This window comes from Sus scrofa, chromosome 14 (genome assembly GCF_000003025.6).
Source record: "Sus scrofa isolate TJ Tabasco breed Duroc chromosome 14, Sscrofa11.1, whole genome shotgun sequence".
NCBI classification, from domain to species: Eukaryota; Metazoa; Chordata; class Mammalia; order Artiodactyla; family Suidae; genus Sus; species Sus scrofa.
In genome coordinates this window covers 114,040,519-114,061,504 of record NC_010456.5, presented here as the reverse complement: position 1 = coordinate 114,061,504, position 20,986 = coordinate 114,040,519, and the positions used below count along the sequence as shown (strand labels likewise).

Sequence of the window (20,986 nt, the reverse complement as noted above, 5' to 3'; positions counted from 1 at the left end):
ACCTCCACGAAGTGGGACACGGCAGTGCAGGCTGTTCTCACCACTGAGCGTGTAGAAATAGCAGAAACCATGCCATCTACGGAGAGAATGTATTTGTTTACAGAATGACCAAGGCAGCCTTTCCATTTAACCTGGCAATCTCAACCATTTCTCCCTGTCCTCAGATGCAAGGTCTTCATCCCAAGGCCATGACTGTCTGACTTGTTCCCACAAAGGTATGTGATTGCAGGAATAAAATATAAGCAATAGTTTAAGTCCCTCTACAGAGCTTTAACACAAAAAGTCCTCCTAACTGAACACGGGACCCTTCATCTCAAGCTTGCCAACTCTTACTACAAGTGTAAGTAATCTATATTTTCTAATTTAAAATGACAAGTGTTTGGTCTGGTCCCTTTATGGTCCCTCCCATAAAATTTGGATGCTCCGTTTTATTACTAGAAAAAAGATGGATTGTACAGATTGGTTCATGAATCAGGTGAGGCACAAATATTCACCCAAATGCTCTGCCTTGCCGTTGAGCTCTTCCCAAAGCCATGTCTGACCAGAGCTATCGGTGAGGCCTGATGAGTCCAGGCCAAGGGTAGACCTCACCGTACACACTGGAGCCCTAACGGCAGAGCCCACAGTCTTCATGTCGAAGACAGCACAATCCTTCCAAGTCTCACAAGTTCCTCAGAGGCTTGGAGAAAGGGCTTGTCACGCCAACTTCCCAGCCCTGAAAAACGTCTACTAAATATCCAGTCTTTGAGAGAGGGTTCACACCAGAGGTAATCATTAAGTTGTGGGTGTGAGCGTTTTGAAACAAATAACTTCACTTTTGGACCCACTGCCCTCAGGCCAGTGATGCAGCAGAACTGCAGCAGAGAGGGTGGCTCCACTAAAGTTCCTGCCCCATGCTGGCCTACTATTTGAGTGCTTCACAACCTCTCATACCCTACATGAAAGGCAGTCTGACAAAAAAGATTTCTGGTAGCTAAGCTCTCCTGCAGCCTCAGGCTTCACAGTCATCCTCCAGGAGATGGCAGGCACCAGAATGTCACAGAGGAAGACATTATAACCATTGCTTTGTTCTGGGACTTTGTGAAAGTAAGAGAGCAGATGTGAGGATCTTGGAGGGAAAATGATGAAACAGACATACAAAGGAATCAAAAGTTTATTAGCCATCCCATGTAATTTAACATTTTGGCTTTAATGAGGAATCATCTCTTGATTAAACTGAATTACCTTCAAAAGTGTGTTTGCAGAAATCGCCTCCAGGCTAACAAAAAGGTCATTCAGTTTGTACCAGTCGCTTTCTCTACAAGACCTTCTGATCACTATCTGTGTCCTCAGAAGTGCTGAGTTGAGAAGAGGTGCTGGGGAGCATAATTTGTTAGATGAAATAGAAACCCCAGAGCTTTTTCCATGATAAAGCTTAGAAATGAACCAACATGTGGGCAACCCTATGGAAGCAGAGGGAAGGTTTAGGCAAATCTCATGTTCACAGTAGGAAGATCACCTTTATCTTCCTTGGAGAATGTCCTGATTTGAACTCAGGACTCATCCAGACAAAGTGATGTAAAGCAGGACAAACTAAGCAAAGAGAGCAGTCCTACCCCGGCCCTGCTGCGGGTTTTTGTTCCGCTTCTAAGGAAAGCACACAGGCTCCCAAGAAGATAGCACTTCACTGGAAAGTAGATCTACCTTGTTCTACTTTCAAGAAACGGGGTGGTGATTGGAGAGGTGGGAGTGGTGGTTAGGTCAGAAGCATCTCAGAGCCAATCTGGTCAGCAGTTCACTGATAGGTCCCCATGCACAGGACCAGTGTAAGTAAGACAGACTGAACATCGTGGTTAAACAATATACGGTGGGAAGAACAAGGAACCAGTCATCAAGAGGCTCAGTTCTCAGAAGACTATAAACCAGACTAAGAGTGGAGGGAAAAAAGGATTCCAAAGGATGTGGTCTAGGAGTGGATCACAGAGGGGCTGTGAACCTGGACAGGAAAGTCCTCGGGGTCTGGTCACGTGAGTGAGGAGGGCAAGGTGGACTAGAAGACCAGAAAAGAAGTGACAGTGGGAGAGGACGTGGCTTATTAGGGGATGTGGGAGGCCCGCTGAATCCTGAAGAGCATCCGAACACAACTCACCACACTATGCCCAGTGTTTTTAACTTGAGGGTAGATCATCTGTGCCCACTGTGACCTTTCTCCTAGGCTTGCCATCACAGGGAAGGACCTACAGAGCCACTTCCATCTTCAAGAGCCAGTTGAGAGGCTTGAATAAGGCCTTTGGTCTCGCCTAGGGAGAAACAGCTTAAGACACTTTGCCAGTGAAATGTGTTATTCGTGACTGCGCAGCAAATGTCTGGGGCAATTTGAGTGGCTACCCCGAGTAGCTTCATCTAAAGTGAACTCACTGGGGGCAGATTACAGTTCCTAAAAAGGCAAACACACCCCTGGCACTGGCTCTACCCAACTGGAAGCTGGAGGCACAGTTCTAGCTCCACTTGTCTTGTAGCGTTAAGACTTGGTGGTGTCCGTCCAAAGGACATGCCCTGCTGTGCTGCCCAACTCTCCCACCAGACAGGGGACGGAGGTCAGTGTTGCATAGATGACAGGGGGAAGGGAACACACATCCGCTAGAAGGGTGAACAGAAATCATCATTTATCTAAATAGAATAATAGAAATGAACAAAAACCTTTTAAAACAATCACAAAATTTACAAATAAATTGATACAAAATAAATAGGAGATTGTAAATCTACAACATCATTTGAATTATAAAATGCATTCTTTATGACAATCAGCTCATGAAACCTATACATGTCATTTGTGCTTATTTAGGTTTATGTACACAGCTCTGAATACTGTGTTCAGAAAACTTCACTGCTACAAAGCATGAAATGTACACTATGATACAGTGAGTAAAGGCTAAGGAGGACAGAAATCAGACACAAAAGCAGGGTCTTCGAGGCACCAAGGCAATGTTGGCGCTGGGCCTCAAACCAAGAAAAGGCATTATCAGAAGCCCGGATGGGCAGGCAGCTTCCGTGGTCCAGAGAGATGGATTCTGCCATCCAAGGTGGGAATTAGAGACCACCATCACTGTCGCGGGGCCAGGACACCCACCTGGCTTGGGAGTGTGAGAGTGAGGAAGGAGGCTCTGGCCTCACAGCCACGCTGTACCACCACCTAGAGGATAGGTCCAGTCACCTGGAGACCACCTCGAAAGTATTTCACAGAGGTTCTTGAGAGGCCCTGCCATCAAGTAGGAGACTCGCCTCCATCCTCATCCCCAACACTGGCCGTCAGGAACAGAGGTGGGCCCAGCAAAAGGGGCCGGGACACTAGGACCAACATTAAGAGCAGCAACCTGTTTAAGACAAAAACGAAAGCGCTCCTTCTCACCACTTGGAAAGACAACAGAACCCTAGGCTCCATGGATAAGGGGCTCCAGAGCAGATCTCATCTCAGTCACAGACAGGGTACTAACGGTAGAGGCATATGTACATAATAAATAATCATATAAAATAAAGCATATACATTTGTGAACTTAAAGGACTCCAGAAACAAGAAAAGTCAATGGACTGACACATTCCACCTTCACAGTAGACTTCGGATGCGGGGAGTAAGGAATCAGGAGCTAGGCTGGTGCTCTCTGGGGAATGAGAGTCCTGAGGCCTTTCTCTTCCCCTCTGTCTTGTGCTCTGAGAGCCTGAAACCAGCTGTTTATACCCAAGGGGCCTGCAACTAAAAGGGCAGGCACCCAAAGCCCACCAGGTCCATTTGACAGGTCTCTCCAGGGTGAGTCTGGAGAGGAATCTGGCCCCAAAAGAATCACTTCCCAGGTGAATCCATGTTGGGCGGACGTGGACAAATGCCAGAAGATACCCTGCCACGTGAGGCAAGACAATACTCCCAGCCACTCTTCCAATTTGTTCATTGTAATGTATTATGGAAACTTGAAAACATGTACTCACGTGAATCTCACAGTACATGGTGGGTCTTGGCGCACAAACTCCTAGAACTTTATACTCTTGCCACTAGAACCTTTGTTTCCATGTTGCTTCCAGTACAGCCTGATATATAAAACAACTCTACTGAGATGATGTCAGTGGCTCCAGCAGATAAAGAGAAAAAGCTTTACTTAAGCCAAGCCAACCACAAAGGTCTGAAAAGCGAAGAAGGTCCCCAGCCTGAGGAGGTGGGAGGAAAGCTGCTCCAAGCTGGGCAGCTGCTGTGAACCGCCATCTTCCTCCTGCTCGCAGGGCTGGCCACGGACTCTGGCATCTTCCTGAATTCCGACAGGGCAGGAGGAAAACGGGTGGGCAAGCACTCACTGCAGGAAGGACGCCTGCATGCGCGTGCAGAGCAGGGAGGCCCACTGTCTCGGTCGGCCTCAAGCAAGCTTGGCACCACTGCCTCGCACATCCTCAAATGAAGGCAAGGGAACAGCATCCTAGAATTCTCTGAACTCATCTCTCCTATCAGCCCGTGGGAATACAAGAGAAACGTGGAAAGATAAAGGTTTGCAAATGGCCCTGAGGTATAAAAATCCACTGAGTAGGTTGCTCACTGATGTATTTACATGGGAAAAGTTTCTGAATCCTCAAATCACGTTCATATTGACCTCTCTAAATCCCTCCTGAGTCTGGGTTAACCTCCCACCCACCCAGATGTCCTTCCTAGACAGAAGCACCACTAGTCCAGAGGCCGGAACAAAACTACACCAGACCCAGGACCAGAGCCTGTGTCCTCAAGTAGGAAAGCAAGCCCTGGTGTCCCAGAAGCCTCCACGCCCTGAACCGCCGGCTCAGCCTCGGTGGCCTTAACACTCTTCAAGAAAACCTTGTCTCTGGGATCAAAGCTGAGAGGGGAGTTGTTCCTGCTCTCCTGCCAGCAAGGAGCTTGGGTCGTGTGACATGCACCAAACCAATGCTCGCCGGTGGCCTCTTGCTTAGGATCCCGGAGAACAAGGAGAGCACCTCCCTATGCTGGCCCAGGCGAGTCTTCCGCCTGGCATCACCCCTGGGGAAGGAACACTGGAGGCATCCTGGTGTCCGGCCCAGGAGAGGCAAAGACGGTCAGATCCCTGGCTGGTTGTCAGAAGATGACATCGTTGGGTTTTGTTTTTGACCAGCCGGGATACAGGCTCAGTTAGCCAGGGCCTACTTAGGTCTGCTCCTCAACCTGAGGTAATTTGAGGACAGAAGTTCACGGCCCCTGCTTAGCCCCAATTCCTGTTGCTTCATTTCCTAAGGAAAATGCAGTTTTACTTGCATCTACCACTAGTTTTCCTAGACTTGGAAAAGCTGGTCCTTTAGTTGAATAGTACTGGGGGTAGCACAGGTAAATGTATTCACAGTTAACGTTCCATAGTAGTGTGAAGCTTTGCATTCCACATTTGCACAAAAGTTCCTTGAAACACTATTAGAAAACGGCAAGAGGCCCTACTCCTCCCACTTGGGGAGACAACCCTGTCAGCATGGGCACTGAGCTCTCTTCCAGGAGGGAGGGGGAAAAAAAGAGTTAAATGGGGTGTCCTTTCCAATTCAAATTATGTAAGACCCAAGGCCTAAGCGAGTCGATTCGCATCCCAGTTTGCACGCACAAATCTTAAGGTTCTGTTCTCCTAAGAGTTTAAATATATGATTTTGGGACTTGCCTGATCAATATGGAACAAAGAATTAAAGGGGGCGGGGGGCTCTAAAGCAGTGGGGAAAAAAAGTCTTTCTCATGTATGAAGAGAAAGCAGATTGTCCTGGAAAGGTCTGGAGGCTAGGGATCCAGTTCCAGGAGGAACTTTCAGGATGCCACAATGCTATTTAGGAGCAGGAGGTGGCCCTATCTGGTCCCACAGAACCAGGGTTCACAGCAGGGGTCATGGAGGCCCCCGAAGAGAAGTCAGGCCCTGGGCCTGACAATGGGGCTGCCACAGAACTCAGGATCCCAGGGCCTGTGTCTGCTCCACAGCCCACTCCAGGGCCACGCTTACAAAGCCAGCAGCCCTAGGACAGGATGATCCATCAGTGGTGCTGACGGGCCCCTGCACATCAAGATCTCAACTACATGATGGTCTTTCTCTGCCTTGCTTACATTGACTTTACAGACATGAACTGCAGAGACCTTCTACGTCAAGATCATTCCGCTGCCCCACAGAAGCAATGAGCTTGTGTTTCTCCTTCAACAGTCTGAAGTTAGTTTCCAGAAGGAACGTGGGGCCTGAAAAAGGAATCTGTCCCTCAGATGTTGAGTGTTTCTTTCTGCAGGGTCTGGAGATTTCCCCAAAGCAGATGTAACTGTAGCCAAATGTTAGCCTTCATTCCTTAAGGGACCAGACAGAACTTATGTTGGATGCCCCACTGTTCTAACATAGGGTGAAAAATCAAAGGCAAAGAGTGGTTTATAGAAAATAAACATGAACTCGGGAGGCTAAAACCTCATCCTCCGGGAACCCCCCTACACAGCTCTCCCTCCTTGAATAGAGGAGGCTTCTTCAAAAAGCCACACACTGAACAGGTAAGGTGGCATCGAAAAATTTCTCCCTGAAGTCAAGGAGTTGGCAGCTGGAATACTCTCAACAGGGCTTTAGGATTCACAGAGGAGCAGCAGGGCTCCAAAAAAAGATCCAAAAATCATAGTACTCTGGTTCCAGAGGCGCCTTCCAGTAGCAAGGCACCCCGAGACAGACTGTGTGGAGAGGCAGATTGAGTCAGTTCGGCCAGGGGAGGCTGATGGGTGAAGAGCTTGGCGGCCGGAGGAACCACCACAGCACAGGGACAGCAAGTGCTGTCCCAGCCCAGAGGCAGAAGCTTCCTCCCCAGCAAGGCCTGGGTTTCACTTTGTTACAGGGAACTCTCTTGTTTCCGTGCCCCTTACAGACAGCCTCGGATGCCATGTCACGCCAAGCTGGCATTGTCCTCAGCAAGACACATCATTAGAAAGTGAGGCCTTTACGTCTGGATAGATTTGTTTACAAAAGGGGGCACTTGCAGTGCTGCACCCCACTAATGTCAAGTTCCACCATAGCAGCTTGGACACCAGCAGCAGGCCTGGGTTCCGTTAGGGGGCGCCCTGATGTCCACCAGGTGAGGCCAGTACTTCCCTGAGGGATGTGGTACCTTCTGAGGAAGCCACTCCCTGACTGAGGTTCCAGAAGAAATGCTGAGCCAGGGGCGCATCTGACACTGAAGCCACTGAGCTGCTGGCTGGAAAGCAAGCCCAGCACACACTGCTGGCCTCCCCCCCGCCACCCACAGCTCCCGCCCGGCAGAGCCCAGCCTGGGGAGCACCATCCTACCTGGACGAAGGAGAAGAGAACTGCTGCTTAGCCCCAGGGCTGCCCTTTGCTCAGTGGGACCCACTGGAGAAAAGGCTATCCTCTCGCCTAGTGACTGGATGCAGCGCAGACTGACAGTTCTATGTGAAAACAGCGCTCAGGAGCAATTCATTTCAGTGTATAAATGTTGCCGACAAAATGCACGTCTCCCTTGGGTTAACACTTAAAACACAGATAAGATAATTAAGAGCTCAGTCACTCAAGAAATACCGCCTGACATTAATTTCACTACACGTGATGAATTTGGTATTAAAATAAGACAGAGACACACACGAAATGGCCACAACACACATTTGGTTTCTGAATCCCTGTTTGGGGCCAACCGACCCTGGCTGTACAGGCAGCCTCTCTGGCGTGGACCGCGTCTGAGGCGGGAGGCACAGAGGTCCTCGGGCGGGGACACGGCCACTGCTGGGCCCCATGGGCCCAGGGACAGAGGGGAAGAGGGACAGTTGGCTCCCTGGAAGGAGGGGCAGGGCTGCAGGCCCCAGAGTTCTCTCCTTTAAACACATGGGTCTAAAGATGCCCTCCTGGCGCAGAGCACAGAGCACAGCTGGAAGGTCCCACTTGTTTTCTGACAGTGACAGCGGGCAGGGGAGGGGCGTGGACACCATACCGCGAGTTTACTCAAGAGCCCTGTGGAAGATTTCCATTTGGCATCTGTGTAGCAGCATCTCGGGTTTACAAGAGCAAGGATGGGGCGGTGGGCGACGGCGCTCGGTAAGCCAGGGCGGGGAAGAGGCCAGGTTGTGGGAATGTCGCGTGAAGCCACCTTGCCTCTTGCCAATGATAAACCATGGGTGTAAAATTCATTAACATTCATTTTGGTGATAAAAATTCCTTAGAGTGGGAGCAAGATCACATTCCAAGCAAGCGTTAAACCTTTCTGAGGGAAAGGGACACCGTTAAACATTAACTTAAAACAACACTGAGCTCAGATCAGCGAGTGCGGGTCCCCGTGCGGGCGCCGCCCCACAGTGCCCACAGCCTTGTCAGGTCGGTGCCCACGCGGCTTTCTTCATTCATCCTTCAAGTTCGACAGCGACACCCCCTGGGGCACAGAGGAAGGGTGCCTCTCCCCAGGGGGCCCAAGGCAGGCCACCTGGAGGGGCAAGTCCATCCTCTCAGGGTCACATCATGGGGTCACGGCAGAGTTCAGACAGAACAACTTCAAACTCTGCAAAAGATACTTTTTAAAAACATGATCTCTCGGGGGGGAAAAAAATAGTAACTCTCGCAACAATTTTCAACTCCATGCAAATTAAGGGAGGAGGAGCGTGAATAATGGTAAAAGGTACAGCTGAAAAAATAAACATGATTCTATTAGGGCGGAAGAAGTTCATCTCCATAATTTCGAATGCCACGCTCTGGCTGTCAGGTTCACATCTCGGGTATCCATTCCTGCCCTCCCCAACCTCCTCTGCTGCTTCCAGGAAGGGGACAAAGTCTTTGGTCTCAGGATGTTGCAGGATGCAGCATGGCACGCAAGCTCACACTAATGGGATTCACGGTCAGATGGAGGAGGCCGGGCCTCAGGTTGGGGCCAGGGCCAGGGCCAGGGAGGGACATTAGATGGCGCCTTCGCTGTGCAGGCTGTGGTTGGCCTTGCTGTGCGTCACACAGTTCTGTTCATTGAGCAGGTTGGCCGTCTCGTCCGGCAACCCGTCGTGCAGCTCGGTAAGAGTCAATTCAATTTTAGTGTTTTCACTGTCTGAAGACTGAGGAGTTTTGTCCATCCGGGATGCCATCAAGGCATTTTGGTACTGCTGTCTTGAGATCTGGGGCCAGGAAATAGTGCAGAAAACAAACCACAATAATGTTTATTTTTTGGCTCCTATCTCCACATGGTATTAATTATACCTTAAATCCCCCTACAGGCCCCTCGCGGTTGCTCCAGGAGAAAACCATCCTTGAGTATAAACCGAGCCTTTTAAGCCTTTTAAAGGTCAAGTCGACTTTAGTGAACAAGTCAGTTTTTACTGATATATGTATGCCATTTCCAGATTTTATCTCAAAATTGCCCAGCGACTAGAAATGGAGATTGGCGTCCATGAGCTAGAGCTGGCCAGTGCCCCCAGGCTGCCTTTATTTCAGACTGAGGGAAGAACCTGGTCTCCAGGGCAGCAGGTATTCTGACAGGTCTCTTCAGGCTCCTTGTGTGGGGAGCTCTGAAGGACCGGCTAGAAGGGTTTACTCTTTTTCTCACCATCTCCAGCTCTCGCTCCCTGAAAAAGCCACATTGATGCGGCAGCCCAGCGGACAGAGCCAAGAAGATGGAGGGTCTTCCCAGCCTGAGTCATGGGGCATAAGTAGCTTGGAGACAGGCATCTGCAAGAGGACCAGGGGAGGCTGGGCAGCCCATGCTCCCGGTGGAAGCTACGCTGCAGCTGCCAGGCCGCTCCCCTCTCTCACCTTAACAAACTGGAGATCAGAGAGGGCTCGCACTGAGTAGTCAGGGATGTAGACTTGGAGGAATGAAGAGTTGAGCTGATTGTTGCTGCTTCCCAACGTCGGTGTCATCGCATCGATCCGGTCACTGCGACTCAGAGAGTCCGAGTGATTCAAGCCACACGGGCGTGGAGGTGACTTGTTTTCACCTGGAATAGGAGAAAAAAACCCGACCCGCCTTTAAAGTGAGGTAGCTATACTCAACATCAGCTCCTTATTTTCTGAATAACAAGTAATAATGAAGAGACAAGCTCAAGGAACTTAGACGAGGCGCCTCAGCCATGCAGCTCAGCGGCAGGGCCTCCTAGAGCACACTCCCGCTTCTCCTCAGCAAGGGGTTCCCGGCCCCGTCCATGTGGACAGACCCAACCCTCCCGAGTCCCCAACAGCAAAGACCCCGCAGCTGTACACACATGGTGTCAGGAGCACAGACCAGGGAGCCGAAACCTGAGACACAGAAGCTACTTGATACAAAACATGGGCTAGAGGAAGGCAGCAATGCATTATTTCGCCAGAAGCAAAAATAAAGGACTCTTGAGAATGTTCACAAATCAGTACATGTTTTAAAGGGATCAAAAGAGTGTGGAGTTCCCGTCATGGCGCAGCGGAAATGAATCCAACTGGGAACCATGAGGTTGCGGGTTCGATCCCTGGCCTCGCTCAGTGGGTTAAGGATCTGGCATTGCCATGAGCTGTGGTGTAGGTCACAGACAGCTCGGATCTGGCCTTGCTGTGGCTGTGGTGCAGGCTGGCAGCTATGGCTCCGATTAGACCCCTAGCCTGGGAGCCGCCATATGCTGTGGGTGTGGCCCTAAAAAGACAAAAGACAAAAAACTAAGTAAATAAAAAAGCTGTGTCTGCTCATACAATACCTCCCACCCAAACCTGTTCTCTTTGCCTCTGACCCCAGTAAAATCCCTGTGCGGCAGCCCCAGGACGTCTTAGGATTTCAAGACCCCTGGAAGACACCAAACCCTGAAAAGTTTTGATTAGGTGGCCTTGGACACTGAGGGAGTCTTTGATGAAACTGACTCTTCCACTAAAACAAAGTGAAAGGAAACTCGGGTGCTCTTAGAGGCAGGTTCACCGTAGTTTCTAATAAATTTCATTAAAAGGAAAAACCACCTCCTCACCACAGCTTCCTCCACTTTTGCCTTTTCAGTCAAATCTATTACACAAACACCACCTGCTGCCCACACCAGACAGGTCCCGAACTGCACAATGTCACAGGACCCAAGGGGACCGATTCTCCCGCCTGAAGGTTGGTTCCTCTTTGCAGTGTGTCCCCGACTGGCTCTCAGCTGGTCCCACCCTTTGACTCCCAGAGAGTCTGTGGACACACCCATCAAAATCCACTTCTCCACCTTCCAACAAGTCTCCCCTCCCTCCGCGGAGCTCTGTGGAGAAATGACTTCAGTCCTCTGCTACGAGCTCTTAAAAGTCCGAAGATGATCCTCTTAAGTTGTCTTCTCCAGGCTAAATACTTCAACTGTCTTCAGGTCACATTTTTTATCCCCCGGCCCCACCTGGCCACCATCTGAGATTCCATTTGGCAAATGACCTTCTTTAAAATTTGACAAACAGAACAAAGCATGGCGAGTATTCACGGAACCTCACATGATGCACTGACTTTTTCCTAAAATGTTCATGTCACAACCTTTCTGTATAATTTTCATGTCATGGACCCATTTTCCATTGCTAGTCAAAATTAAACCTAGGAGCAGTACCTCTGGCTTCTTTCACTTACCTATGAGAACAAGGCAAATTAATACTTTATCAGATGTTTTCTATTTTGCAGAAAGGAATTTTGATCAGCTGGCCCAACTTTGCTTAGCCTTAGATTCCCTATCTGTAAAAGGCAGATAATACTGGTACCTGCCTTCTAGGGTCTGATGAAGATTCCAAATGAGAAAAGGTATATAAAGTGCTTGGCACAGGGTCTGACACCCAGTAAGTGCCTGAGTGATGAGCCTTGTGAACATTTTTATAATCTTTCCCGTATGCGCCTGGCGGGGGAGGGACCTACCACGCGCTGGCCCTCACGGTCGAGCCTCTCTGTCCTTGGGAAAACTTCTCCCAGGCTAATGGACAGTTCTTTGCAACAAGGGATCCCACTGTATCCCTGGGTTTTAGCATGTGCCAGATCCCAGGCTGTGCTGCACCACAGCCACAGCTATGCGGGATCCAAGCCACGTCTGTGAACCACACCACAGCTCTCGGCAACGCTGGATCCTCAACCGATTGAGCGAGGCCAGGGATCAAACCTGCATCCTCATGGTCACGCGTTGGATTCACTTCCACTGCGCCACAACGGGAACTACCTAAAGGGCACTTTTCTTAATGATCAGACCCTGTGCATTGCCCCACGGCTGACCGAGGCCTTATGTAGCTCTTAATCATCCTGAGGAGGATGACAGGAAATTTCTCAGTTTCCCAGGATATCTAGACTCACAGTCAGTTTCCTCTCAACCCACTGCTGTCTGTTTTTTCCTCAGATGTACCCTTTCCTCTGCCAGGAATCCACTGCCTGGCGTCACAGCCACAGCCTGGAGAAGCAGACCTTGCCTTCCTGGCCTCTTCTGCAATCTGATAGGAACCAGCACGACTGCATCAGCATGCAGGGAGATGCAGGAGTCTTCACACCAAGGAGGATAAAGACTAAGTGGCCACGCCCCCAGTTCAGGGCATGTCTTGTTGCCAAATTCATGGGCCAAGGTTTTATGACAATGATTATTAAAAAAAAAAAAAAAACAAAAAAACTTTCCACTTTAATTCCTCTTACGCCTTCTCAGAACTGTTTCCTTTCTGTTTTTTTTTTCTCTTGACTTACTTGATATCATCCTACCTAGGAATCTTTTCACTTGCTAGTCAGCTAGAAAGGACGATGCAAGAAAGAAACATTCGCAGACTCCTCCCTTGGAGCCACCAGGCACCAAGTGGAACAGGCTGGCAATCACCCGTGTAGTTCAACTCCCACTTATTGGGTATCATAGTTGCGATGCCAGTGAGCATCCCTGAAGGCCTGGTCCCACAAAATGGATCAGATGGAATGGGCAGAACTAAGAAAGCTCTAAGTTCCACAGAAAGGGGAGAACAGAAACGACATTTCCATGAGCTTCACCCCAAAGTCACTCTACTTCAGCATCTGTGACATTTTAAGTGGTTGGTAGATGCCAGCAAACAAAATGAGAAGAAATACAAACGTACATACATACATATATATACACACACACACACACATTTATGTGCATATATATGTGTGTGTGTGTGTGTATTGTCAGTTGGTTTGATTCCAATATCCCCATGAGTAACATCTTCAATGCCCAAACACCCCAAACTTTTTTAAGGGTAAAGATGTGAGGGAATATTAGCTTTTTTTCTAGGACAAATATTGCCTCCTCTACCAAATATCAGCCTTTTGCTGAAACGGGATTATGAAATGCAAACTTCATCCGACTTTAAACTATAAGCTGTATGGAACAAAACAAATACAGAAAAGTTGTACTACCAAGTAGGAAAGCCCAGCAATTTTAATTAAAGAAAGATTAAACCTTTGCCTTTCTTTTTAGCAGTTGGACACATTAGCCAGGCATGACCAAACTCTCCTGCAGGGCAAGAGCCAGCAGCCGGTTAGGAATGTGTGCGGTGCTCAATTCCAAACAAAGGCAGGGAGATGGGACAAGCAGGGCCACCTGCACCATGGGGGCCAGAAACACACGCACCTCGTTCACATGGATGCCAGGATGCCAGAAAAAGGACCAAGGAAACAGGAAGGTTGGGGCCCCTGCTACTGTCCTGTGTACCAGGACAGGTTCATAGGCCTTCAGGCTTTGGCTGAATGTGTTCTGTAGAAGAATCCTCAGGTTTGGGATCTTCACGTTCCACACACCATGACTTTGCTGAGGTCACAGAAAGAACCAAAACCCCGTGGCTGCCCGGAAAATCAAGGTCAGCGGTGTGGGTGGGACAGGTGGGGGAACCCTGACACCCCACGTCAGAACCACCCTCCCTTTTTGGGTGTCAACCCCTGCTGATGTTCCACCACTTCCTTTCCCTCTCCTGAACCCTTTCTACATCTGTGGCAGCTTAGGTGCTCCTGGGTAGCTCACTCATAAGTCCTAGAAACAAGGAGATTCAGAGCTTAAGGAAAAAAACTGCAAATGGCCTTGACCAAATGAAGGGAGCAGACCTGGCCAGCCGAGCTTGGGTGGAGTCAAGGGAGGCAATCAGAAGAATTATGAAAAGGAAACATGCAGAATTACCTGGAGAACCTGCTGCTAACAACTCTGTTCTGCTGACAACAAAGGTACGAGACAGGGACAAAGGAACTGAAAAATGGAGAAAAACAGGGTGAGACCGTATCAAAAGGCAAGAAAAAGGAGCTGCTCTCTGTAATCAGAGGACAGCAGTGGGTACCTGTTCTACCGACCTGCGCCTTCAATTCCAGGAATGCAGAAGCCTATGTGGTATCATATAAACCGAAAGAACGCACACAGCTTTCCAGGCGGAGGAATACACGGAGGCTAAAACTGCGGGGAAGCCGACTCACATGCTTCTTTACTAACCTAGAAATCTCTTAAGCCGTTAATACCCAATTGGAGTTTATAGCCCCAAATGTGCTCCTAAGGACTTTCAATCACCGCCGCCCGCACAAACGGCAAAGGGCAACCAATCGCCTGCCCGCAAGGCGTGAGCCTAGCTGCCTGCGCCCGCACCCCCGTACTCCCCCGCACAGCCTGCAGCGTCCCTCTCCGTGGCGAGCAAGTCGTTATTCATTTACATCCTTGGTTGGTCTGGTTGGAACTCTGGCCAGATGCTTTGAAATTTTAAAGTATTCCAAAGCACTTCAAAGTATTAGAAGAAAGTAAAAGAAGGACAACATACACGATTTCCTGGGAACAGCAGCTCCCAGGTATCCTCATCACTGCTCACTTAGACAAGGAGCTGAAAAGTCAGTTCACATGTCCTACCAGGCAGGGGTCATATTTTCTGGGCAAGTTTTTTTGTTTTTGTTTTTGTTTTTTTTTTAAATTGAGGTATGATTGACAACTGGGCAGATGAAGTGATGACGGGAGTTCCCGTCGTGGTGCAGTGGTTAACGAATCCAACTAGGAACCATGAGGTTGCGGGTTCGGTCCCAGCCCTTGCTCAGCGGGTTAACGATCCGGCGTTGCCGTGAGCTGTGGTGTAGGTTGCAGACGCGGCTCGGATCCCGCATTGCTGTGGCTGTGGCTAGGCCAGTGGCTACAGCTCCGATTGGACCCCTAGCCTGGGTACCTCCATATGCCATGGGAGCGGCCCAAGAAATGGCGAAAAGACAAAAAAAAAAAAAAAGAAAGAAAAGAAAAAAAAAGTGATGACTGTAGGGTCTTTCCAGGCAAGCAACATTAATAAATAGAAACATTATCTTGAGATTACTGTACTAATTGCATCTCTCAATTAATATACAAAATTTCAAACACTAATTGTAAAGTCAAGTAAAATGCTGGCCTTTGTAGTCAGATGCTATTAATGAATTAAGATGCTATTACTTCCTTTCCTTCCTAGCACTTCCACACTAGGTAAGGCTGTGGCAGCCCCACACATCTTCTATATGGAGGGCCTGCTTTTCAATTCCTTTTCTGAATGGGATTTACCCTTATATGAATTCACAGTTCAGTACGAACTGGGCTAAGATTTAGGTTTCAAGAACCAGTGATCGATAAAAATGCACAGCATACTGAGCTTTCTTTTCAAAGCCACCTTGTTAAGTCTACTTCTGCTAACCCAGGGCTGACTTGAAGTTGGTTGCCAAGCAACAGCTGCAATCTCAACACCCACCTGTGATATACAAACATTCCTCTTGTGCTTTAAAGGCTAAAAAGTGCTCATGTCAGTATTATTACATTCTATTCTTCCAACAATCACAGGAGGTCATCTTATATCCTTTTAATGATGAGGAAGCCAAGGGCCTTTCTCAGTCAGGTCCACCATAAATGGTGGGACTCAGGCTGTCGCCAGGGTCTTCTTGGCCTAGTTAAGAACCTCCCTGTCCCCTCCGCTAGCACTGAAAACGCAAGATGCCCTGCCAGTTTGCAGCAGACACCTACTAATTAAGTGGGGTTGGACAGGCTTGAGTTCACACTGGGTGTTACTCAGCACTTAGCAATGAGGACAGTGGCCCATGTGACTCAAAAACCAGTAGCAGGACAGTGAGAAGATGCATCAAGGGCAGGGGAGATTTAGTAATGGCAGCAAGTTCTTGCCATTTCCCGGGCTTTCCGAGTGTAACCTCTTTGGGCACCGGGGACACTGTGCCCAAATGTCGGTACCATAACCGACCTGTCTGGAGAGGCCCCCTCCCCTTCTGGGACTGATTTTCAGAAGTGACGGTATTCTTTTAGGATGGGCTGTTTTTAAGTTGGAGGTTTATAAAAGGTATTTCCTAGCACAGCCTGTCATTTGGTGTTCTGGCCACAAGGGGGAACTCCAGCCCCTCTGTTCACCTGCCCGCCTGTTCGGGCCTAGGGGAGGTAGCAAGCAGATGCACTGCAAAGTAAGCAGCGCAGAGGGACCATTCAAGTCTCATCCCAGAGGTGAGCCAAGTATCTGCATCCATGTTCTTACCAGGACAGACACCCTCATCTGGCATCTTGCGCTCAGAGGACTTGGTCAATAGCCCATGGCACACTCATCCTTAGTTGGCTGACTCAACGGGCCAGCCCTCTAGTTAAGCAGAACTGGCTACAGGCAATGGGTAGATATATGTTAACAACCTCAATTATGCTCAGAAAAAAGCAAATAAAAACATCCAGCATAGCTAACATCTAAAGGATTCAACAGCATCAAGCGGTGGATGCAGAGCAACTGGAACCCCCGTCAGCACAGGGAGGGGTGTGAACTGCGTCAGGCAGCAGCTCTTAATGCTGACCCTGCTGTTCCATGCCTACATAATGTACCCAACAGATATGTCTTCACCACAGGACACGGACAGTGTCATGGCCACACAACTCACAGTAGCTCCACACAGGACTTATCCCAGTGTCCATCAGCAATGAAAAGAATAAATGCATTGCTAGGTATTCACACCATGGAACCCTAAGCAGCAAGGAGAAGAAACAGAGTGGAAGCTCATGTAGCAGTACAGATGAATGTGACAAGGACAACACTGGGTGAAAGAAGCCAGACTCAATGTCATATATCTCATCCAATTACATTTACCTGAAGTTCAAAAACAGGCAAAACCAGTCAATGGTTGCAAGTCAAGGGAGTGGTTACTTTGGAGAGACAGTGACTAAAAGGGAGTGGGTGCTGGGTGTTGGTGATGTTCTGCCCCTTGATCTGGGAGCTGGTTCCACAGGTGAGTTCAGTTTATGAAAATTCATGCAGGTATATACCCATGATTTGAGCAGGTTTTTTTGTATCCATGATACACATCAATAAAAGGTTCAAGAAGTAAAGAAAGAGGGTTAGCTGGCAGGTACGGAGAGCAAGAGGACAGCAGGAGGGCATTATTTCCTAAAACCTATCCCTGCCCTGAGGCTGAGAAGGTAACTCACCTGGAGAGGCTGTGAGGGCCATTACGCCATAGTATGAAAAAGCACTGGCTTCAAACTTCATACCTTCTTTCCCAGCTTCTACTTCCACTTTCCCCTGTGAAAAGGAAAAGGGAGCATTTTCAGTCCAGTTACGTGAAACTCTTTGCAAATTCTGTGCAGGATTTGGTCCTTCCTCAGATTTTTGTCTACAACCCTTTCCCAACAATCCCAACGCAGTAAAAAGCCTCAGGTCCTCTTTCCCACTTACGGTTACTTCATCTTAACTATGAAAAACTAAATTTAGCTGGAGCTGCTGAGGTGACAGTACTGTGATGTTTAATTTCTGTGGGTCCACTTACTATTTGCCAGCATCCCAGTTCACGGGTCCTTCAAGAGCCCTTCCAGTAATAAAAGATGGGGCTCTTGCTCCATCAATGGGACAAACACTACGATGGGGCTCAGTGACGGTCACCCAAGCAGTCCTGCAGGAACCCAAGTTGGAGCGGGGTCAGGGTCATGGGCCAGGATGGTTTGTGACCGTGAAACAGGGAGGAGTGAACTGGCTCCCGAGGCAGAACTCACTCTTAGACCCCTAGCACACATCCTGACCGACCATGAAGACACCTCAAAAGCCAATCCCTGGTCATCCAGACTCCAGAAGCACTGCAACACGATGGCACTTCTCTTGTCTTAGAAAAGCACCTTAAGAAATCTCTCATCAGGACAAAACTTTTTTTTTTTTTTTTGTCTTTTTAGGGCCACACCTGCAAAATATAGAGGTTCCCAAGCTCGGGGTCTAATTGGAGCTGCAGCCACTGGCCTAGGCCAAAGCCACAGCAAGTCGGGATCCGAGCCACGTCTGTGACCTACACCACAGCTCACTGCAATGCCAGATCCTTAATACAATAAGTGAGGCCAGGGATCGAACCTGCAACCTCATGGTTCCTAGTCAGACTCATTAACCACTGAGCCATGACAGGAACTCCATGGACAAAACCTCTTACAAGGTTCTCCCTTTTCTTTCCTTCCTCTAACTTGACTACAACTTCTTCATTCTTAACAGTCCCTCTGGGACAGACCAGCTGTCCCTTCTTCATCCCTTCATCCTGGGTTCTCCATAATCCCTTCATGGCAGGTGCTCAACACGCCTTTACTGGGCTATTGGAAAACCTTCTACAGGGAGCTGCATTCTAGATTTGCAAGCTAAGGATCAGGACAGCTCTTGTTCATCGCACCTACCATTACTGCCTCTCCAGTAGGAGGGTGGCTTTATGTGCATCCTTTATAATGGGTAGAAAAAATTAGCTACCACTTACTGAAGAGGAACTGTGCTAACAATCTCAGGGCTTTATTAGTTCATTTAATGCTCAGAATGCTACAAAGCAGACACAACTGTCACCCTCTTCTAAATCAGGGGATTGAGGCTCAGGAAGATAAAGTAACTGAAGAACAAGCTCTTAACCAATATGCTACCCTGAGCCCCCCACAAACACAAACTATACTGTGATCACTCTCTATTATTCTATACTAAATTCCCAATTATGGAAGCCCTTTCTCAAATCCCTTCTTCAGGGAAGTATCTGTTGCCTCTTTTAGGTTTTCCTTCACTCGATGGAAAAATCAGTTTTACCACTCTCCAGCCAATTCCCTTGCTATCATATAAAATCAACCTACAAACCAACGGGTGCTAAAACCCCAGACCACCCAGGGTCCTACAGGAGAAGCCGTGCAGCCTTGTGAGAAGACAGTCCGTGCCCTCCAAGAGCTTACAATCCAGAAAGGGGAGCACATGTGAAACTTAATGATACAAGGCAGTCAATGAAAAGTCTACATGAGGACAAGACTAGAAGAACATAAGGAGTTCAGAGGAAAAAAGTACTTTTTTTTTTTGGTTGCACCCATGGCATATGTAAGTTCCCGGGTCAGGGATTGAACCCGCACCGCAGCTGCAACCTGGGCCACGGCTGTGGCCATCCCAGATCCTTAACCCACTGCTCCATGTGGGAACTCCTACTTCCTGTTCTTGTGTACAGAGCAATTTTATACAGGAAGGGAAATCTAAGGAGTAGGGTTTGAGCCAAGAGAAGTGGACACTGACAAGAAGGTCAGAGGTGGGTGACAGCAGACTGCCAGGCTCAAGGGAGGAAGAGGGGATGGATGTGGAAAAGCAGGTTGGTGAGCAAGTCAGGCTGTGGAGCTGCTTGGATGAAGTGGGCTCCTGAGGCCAGGCTCGTGAGAAGAGGAATACGGTTTCAGGAAGACCAAGTCTAGGCGTACACCAGAGCAGTAACCGCAGGACTGGAAGAAGATGGCTATGACAGAAGCTGTGGATAAGGGGTCAACATCATTTGGTGAAACCACAAGGGAGAAAGAAGGGTAAGGAGAATGCAAGAGCATCAGTAATCCCAAGAGAAACATCCTCGGAAGGACTTAAAAAACAGGGGCCCCAGGAGTGGAGATGGGAACGTTGGGAAGGGGCTGCATCAAGGAGGGGTGCTGGGAGGAGAGGACAAATTCCCTTTAAGAAAACAAGGTCTTTGGGAGCTCTCGCCATGTTGCAATGGGATTGGTGGAATTGTGGGAGCCACTAGGACGTGGGTTTGATCCCTGGCCCGGCACTGTGGGTTAGGGATCTGGTGTTGCCGCAGCTGCAGCTCAGGTCACAACTGTAGTTCCAAACTCTGGCCAGGGAGCTCCATATGCCATGGAGGTGGCCAAAAATGACCAAAAAAAGAAAGAAAAAAAAAAAAAAAACACGAGGTCCTTTGAAGAGCATCAAAAAGGCTACAACAGAAAAAAGTTCAAGGAAAAGGTCAGACCTGGAGCTGGGTGTCTGAGAGGAGGACAGAAAGTAAGTGAAAAGAGGAGTTTCCGTTGTGGTGTAGCGGAAACAATCCAACTAGGAACCATGAGGTTGCAGGTTTGATTCCCGGCCTCGCTCAGTGGGCTAAGGATGCAGTGTTGCTGTGAGCTGTAGTGTAGGCTGATGGCTACAGCTGCAATTGGACCCCTAGCCTGGGAACCTCCATGTACTGTGAGTGCAGCCCTAAAAAGACAAAAGACAAAAAAAAAAAAAAAAAAAGAAAAGAAAGTGAAACAAGAAAAGAAGCAATTGCAGCCTGTGACCAAGAGCAGAAGGAGAAAAAGAAACCAGTGCAGGGCCAGAGGAAAACAGACACAAGAAGGACAAGACACCATCTTACTCCAGAACTCCAGAAACTAGGAGAGGGAAGAAAGCACTTGGAATAAAAGGACGGTCGGAGAGTCCCTGAGAGGAGGGGCCCTGTGGCCTGCGGGACTATCTTCCTGAGGAAATCAGATGGGGGGCATGGGCAGGCAGCAGGGCCACACGGGCAGATGGCAGCAGGGTGAGGAGGGCTGCCTGGGGCCACCCGAGGGCTGTTCAGGGAGATCCGGGCAACAGGGCGGAAAGCTGGTGTGGAGAGGGAAGAGGTGGTGACTCGGGAGCAAAAGCCAAAGGCTGGCAGGAAGGAACGCGATGCAGCGTCGCTGAGAGAGAGGGGAAGGGACGCACTGCTAAGAGGTGGCAAATCACAGGAATGGCAGCACCCACTGCAGAATACCCTCAATTACTTCTCCACCTCCTCACGGACTAATCCTGGATTTTGTACCAGAGGGGCGCGATGAACACACGCAAATGGGCAGTGTCTGCCTCTGTGGCTGTCATCTCAAAAGCGGCTG

The 20,986-nt window shown here is 49.0% G+C and overlaps 1 protein-coding gene across 2 annotated transcripts in view; it reads right to left on the bottom strand.

The window, feature by feature from the left end:
- CNNM2 (cyclin and CBS domain divalent metal cation transport mediator 2) overlaps positions 1,136 to 20,986 on the bottom strand; it is a 171,400-nt gene continuing 151,549 nt past the window's right edge. The window contains exons 5-8 of one of the 2 annotated variants that reach the window (XM_001929243.6): positions 17,306 to 17,399; positions 14,030 to 14,095; positions 9,732 to 9,916; positions 1,136 to 9,097 (exon numbers count right to left, since the gene is read on the bottom strand). In XM_001929243.6, coding sequence (XP_001929278.1) covers positions 8,888 to 9,097; positions 9,732 to 9,916; positions 14,030 to 14,095; positions 17,306 to 17,399 — 555 coding nt within the window. In that variant the 3' untranslated portion in view covers positions 1,136 to 8,887. The remainder of the gene's footprint in view (positions 9,098 to 9,731; positions 9,917 to 14,029; positions 14,096 to 17,305; positions 17,400 to 20,986) is intronic. The other variant, XM_001929238.6, reaches the window with a different exon arrangement.